Below are 4,956 nucleotides of genomic sequence, written 5' to 3' on the forward strand. Positions count from 1 at the left end.
TCTGGTTGTTAGATTCTAGCGAGGATTGTCCTCTTTGGACCACAATTGAGAATCTCTTCCTGTCCCCTTTCTCCTTTGCTGAATACCTTTCCTTCTCACACAAACCACAGACTTTATCTACTCCCATTATTAAATTCACCTCCAAACTTCTGGAATACGTTTCTCCCTCCACTCATGACACTATGAAATCCTTTCTTCACTCAACAGTCTGGCATAATAAACACTAAGGGGCATATGTATCAAACTCCCCTTTAGCGAATCTCAAATTGCGAGAATTTGCGATTCGCAAAATCAGATTCGCTAAACGGGATGTATAAAATAAATCGCTAATCATTTGCGATTCCTTAAAAATCGCAAATAATTCGCAGAATCCCGTATTGCGATTTCTTAATAGCGAAATTCGCTAACTAAGAAATCGCAAAAACGGGAATCTGCAAGCCTGGTGCAGGCTGATGACATCACAAACAGGAAACTGTAGTGATTGCCTGCACCTGCTCACCTGAGCCACACCCAGAGGCTGCTTGTGGAGTGTGAGGAGGCTTTCCTGGAGACAGCAACCAGCAATGGATCCCAAACAAAACCAGCAGGGCAAAGATGCAGAAAAAAGAAAGAGAAAACACAAGTTTTCAGAAAAGGAGCAGGAGGTCCTCATTGAGGAGATGGTCTGCAGCCATGAGCTCCTGTTTGGGAAGAAGGCACTCAAAGTCCCAGAGGCCAGGAAGAGGAAAATCTGGCTGGAAATACAGAGCAAGGTGAATGCTGTTGGAGTCACCACACGCACCATCGAGGAGCTGCGCAAGCGGTGGTATGATATGCGCCAGAGGTCCAAGGAGAGGGTGGCAGCCAGACTCAAGGATGCCAGTCAGACTGGAGGAGGACCATCCACTGCAGAGCAGCCAACCCCCCATGAGGAGCTTGTGGAGTCAACCCTCCTGCCTGAGAGCGTTGGTGGTGTGGCTGCAATCGACAGCTCCGACCCCTCATCCAGCAGACAAGGTAAGATGCATGCCAAATCACCCTGCACTCCTCCCCATCCCTTGCACACTCCCCCAAATGCGCATAGTTAACTCCCAACATGCCAATCCAGCCCAGGTCTTACAGCACACCCAGCAATGCATCATGGTACTCGTAGTACTGTGTCTGACTGTGTGTCCATGACACCATCACAAGTAAATGCAACATATGTGTTTTGGGGATCATTGAATAGAAATGTGTCAGAGATTAGCCGTCAAAGATTTGTAACTTTATTGAGTGCCACATGCAGACAGTAACACAAACTCATATAGTCCCCTTTACATCCACAGCACACGCCATGCCACAAGAAGACAGCGCTGAGGGAGAGGAGCCTGCAGACCCTGCGGACTCCAGCGATGAGACAGAGCAGCAGCCAATTCAGCGCAGGAAGCGCGCACATGTGCCCCCACTGCCTCCATTTGAGGATGAAGTCCCAGCAACAGGCGATGACACCGACAGGAGAGAGGGGAGTCAGGGTGTGACAGACATGCCCCGTCATGACGCACCAACACCAAGGCAAAGGGAACAGGCCATTTCCAGGTCAAGGCCCAGGAGCAGCACTGCAACAGAAGGAGAAGGCACCGTGTTCTCCGGCTTGGAACAGTGCATGTTGCAGGAACAGCGCCTGCAAAGCAAGGCAATGCGGTCAATGAATCGCCAGCTAGGCCGCCTACATCAGGACAATCGCAACATGGTAGCGGCAATACGAGAGCTCTGTGCCACTTTGAGGGACACCCAAGCTGCCAATGACAGGGCTGGACGACGTGCCAATGCACGGCTACACAATTATACCAAGGCAGTCAACCGCCTCTGCACCACCACCAGCGCACTCACACGCAGAAGCGTAACCATGCAGGTGGACATGGCACATTGCTGCCAGGACATAGCGCGAGGGCTGGCGCAGGTGACCACTGCTGTGGAACAGCTGCAGACAGCCAATGCAGGTGGCAGCGCACTAATGGCCTCTGCTGAGAGTGAGGACACATCGAGTCGCAGCAGCATCACTCCAACCTTGCCAGGTGAAAGACGCCGCAGTGGCAGACAGGTAGCAGGCCAAGGGCGCACCATGGGGGTCAACCACCCTGGACGGCACCGACGGAGGTGATCATCTGCGGGGACACTGACTGCAACACGGGTGCATTAACCCGCAAAAGGCTGTTTGCCCTATTTCTTGTGCCTTCTCTGCACTGTGTGTACAACATGTGCTGGGGACAATTACATTTTCTTTCATGTTAAGTGTGATTAAACACTTGACACATCATCAGGCTTTGTAGTCTCATTTCCTCAATACTCACCTAAAAGTAGTTTTGTGTGATCTCAGTCCGTCTCTGGCGTCCAGCAGCTGCCCCAACTCCTGGTGCTGGTCTGGCAGGGGGAGCAGGGCGCTCGTCATCCGATGTGTCTGTATCGGTCACATCAATTGTGGTGCCTTTCCTCATTGCCATGTTGTGTAGCATTGCACAGCTTGCCACGATTTTACAGCAGGTCTCAGGGCTGTATTGCAGTGCGCCTCCACTCTTATGCAGGCACCGGAAGCGGCTCTTCAGGATTCCGAAGGTTCGCTCAATGACACAGCGTGTAGATCTGTGTGCCCTGTTGTAGCTCCTCTCACTTGCATTTGCAGGATCCAGGTATGGGGTCAGGATGAAGTCGCGCACTGCATAGGCACTGTCACCTGCATGGAAAAAAACACAATAGGTGAGTCAATGTCCCCCCCCTCAACTGATGTAGTGGATGTATTGATGTGTGCAATGTATTTACCGAGCAGGTACCCCTCCCCAAACTCTCCAGCACTCAGACGTCTGTGTATTCCACTGTGTCGGAAGATGAAGGAGTCATGTGTACTGCCGGGGTATTTGGCTACGATGTCGGTGATGTGATACTTAGCGTTGCACACAATCTGTATGTTGAGGGAATGGTAGCATTTCCGATTCCTGTAGACATATTCAGTTTCTGCTGGGGGTGTGATGGCCACATGGGTCCCGTCAATGCAGCCGATGACGTGGGGGAAACGTGCAATCTGGTAGAAGTCCAGTATCGTTTGTTGTAATGCCTGTTGGGTGGTGGGGAAGTAAATGTGATGTGGGAGCCTCAGTAGCATTGCATCTAGGAAGGCATGGAAGAAGCGCGAAAGTGCACTCTGTGACACACCACCAACCTCCGCTATGACCCGTTGAAAACTCCCTGACGTGAGGAGGTGCAGGGAGCACAGGACCTGCACATGTGTGGGAATTGTTTGTGTCCTGCGAGTAGGGTGCTCCAAGTGGGGTTTCAGCTCCTCAATCAGGTCCATTATGGTCTGTGGGTGCAGTCTGTACTTGTCATAGATCTCCTCTTCAGTGTTCTGTAACAGGGTGATGCGCAGCCTGAAGATACGTTCCTGTCTCATTCTCCTGTGTGCAAGGGCCCGAATACGCAGCCTCCTGGCTATCACGTACATTGCAGCCATTGTGGGTGTGTTTGTTGCATTGTGGGCTGGTTTTTGTACCTTGCACCAGTTTACCACCTGCAAGCAATTGGTGTTAATTGCGATTTCTTAATTAGCGAATTTCGTGAAATCGCAATTTGCGATTTTTTCATACATGTGTTTGCGATTTCTTAGCTAGCGATTTCTTGTTAGCGATATTCGCAACGCTAAGGAATCGCAAATTAGGTATTCGCTAGGAAATTCGCAGTTTTCTTGTTTCGCTGCCTAAGAAATCGCTAATTTAGCGATTTCTTATTTTTCAGTTTGGAAATGTGTCATACATATGAAATAGCGAAAAATCAGTCGCAAACGCTGTTTTTTGCGATTCGCAGCGTTTGCGACTAATTTTTGCTTTCATACATATGCCCCTAGCTCATTCACAATAAGCCATTTTACTGGCGGTCTTGGAGACAAAAGGGATGAGTTTGGATCCATCAATTATTCTCTCAATCGGACTTCCTTCCCTTTGCTTCACTTTGTCAATTATTTAATATACCTGCCTCATTTATTCATAAATATGATTTACTTAAAAAAGCGGTGATGGATATATATAACCAACTTTCTGCTACACCCGCTATTATTACCAATCTTAGCCCCGCCTCGCCTCTCCACACATTGTTAAAAACCACACCCAAGGCTTCTACGAGATACAGTTATCTACAAGGTAATCACTCTATTCGGCAGAAATCTAAAACGGAGGAGGCATGGGAAAAGGACTTTACGGTATCCTGGCCAGTGTCCTTATGGAACAAAATATGGTCCAAGATTCGTAAGTCATCTAGCGCAGCCAATATAACACAGACGTTATTTTTTGTATACAATAGACTTTTCCTGACACCCAATGTCTTATGTAAGCAGTTTGCAACTGTACCTGATGATTGCTGGACATGTACCTCCCCAAATGCTGATTTGTTTCACACGATCTTTTCCTGCCCAATTGTGCATACTTTCTGGCAGCAAGTATGGTCCCAAATCAACTTGTTTTACGGAACCAAATGCCCTTTCTCTTTTATCAATGTTTTCTTAGGTAATTTGTCTTCTTGTTGGGAGAATGTTTCGCTTGATATCAAAATTATTGACTTGTTGTTAGCGATTGCATTTCAACAGATTACTGCAAATTGGAAAGATTTTACAAAAATTTCTTACAAGGCATGGTGGTACACTGTTTGCCACAATCATAGATTAGAAACTGATTTTGTTCATCCCTTGCATTTGGCGCTTGGATCTGTGGGCACCTGTCACAATATACCTGGACATAAATGCCAAGCGTTGTTCCGAGATGCAACCCTTTCAACAGGAAGTTTTAAAACCCCCTTGACTCCCCTTACCATTTCCAAAGATTTTGCTATTCTAGTGGTTTTTGTAAATTTTCTTTTGACTGTTTTTATTTCCTTTTCTATTATCCTCTATTAATGAGTCCAATTACTTATTAGTGTATTATTGCAACTTTCATTGTACTGACATGAGTTTTATTT

At 47.5% G+C, this 4,956-nt stretch overlaps 1 protein-coding gene across 1 annotated transcript; it reads left to right on the forward strand.

Moving 5' to 3' along the window:
- Positions 1-563: 563 nt before the first annotated feature.
- On the forward strand, positions 564-2,119 carry LOC146810715 (uncharacterized). The gene is made up of 2 exons (XM_085614987.1): positions 564-996; positions 1,305-2,119. Exons 1-2 carry the CDS (start codon positions 564-566, stop codon positions 2,117-2,119), a joined length of 1,248 nt encoding a protein of 415 aa, XP_085471113.1.
- Positions 2,120-4,956: the final 2,837 nt, after the last annotated feature.

This window comes from Triturus cristatus, chromosome 7 (genome assembly GCF_964204655.1).
Source record: "Triturus cristatus chromosome 7, aTriCri1.1, whole genome shotgun sequence".
Lineage (NCBI taxonomy): Eukaryota > Metazoa > Chordata > Amphibia > Caudata > Salamandridae > Triturus > Triturus cristatus.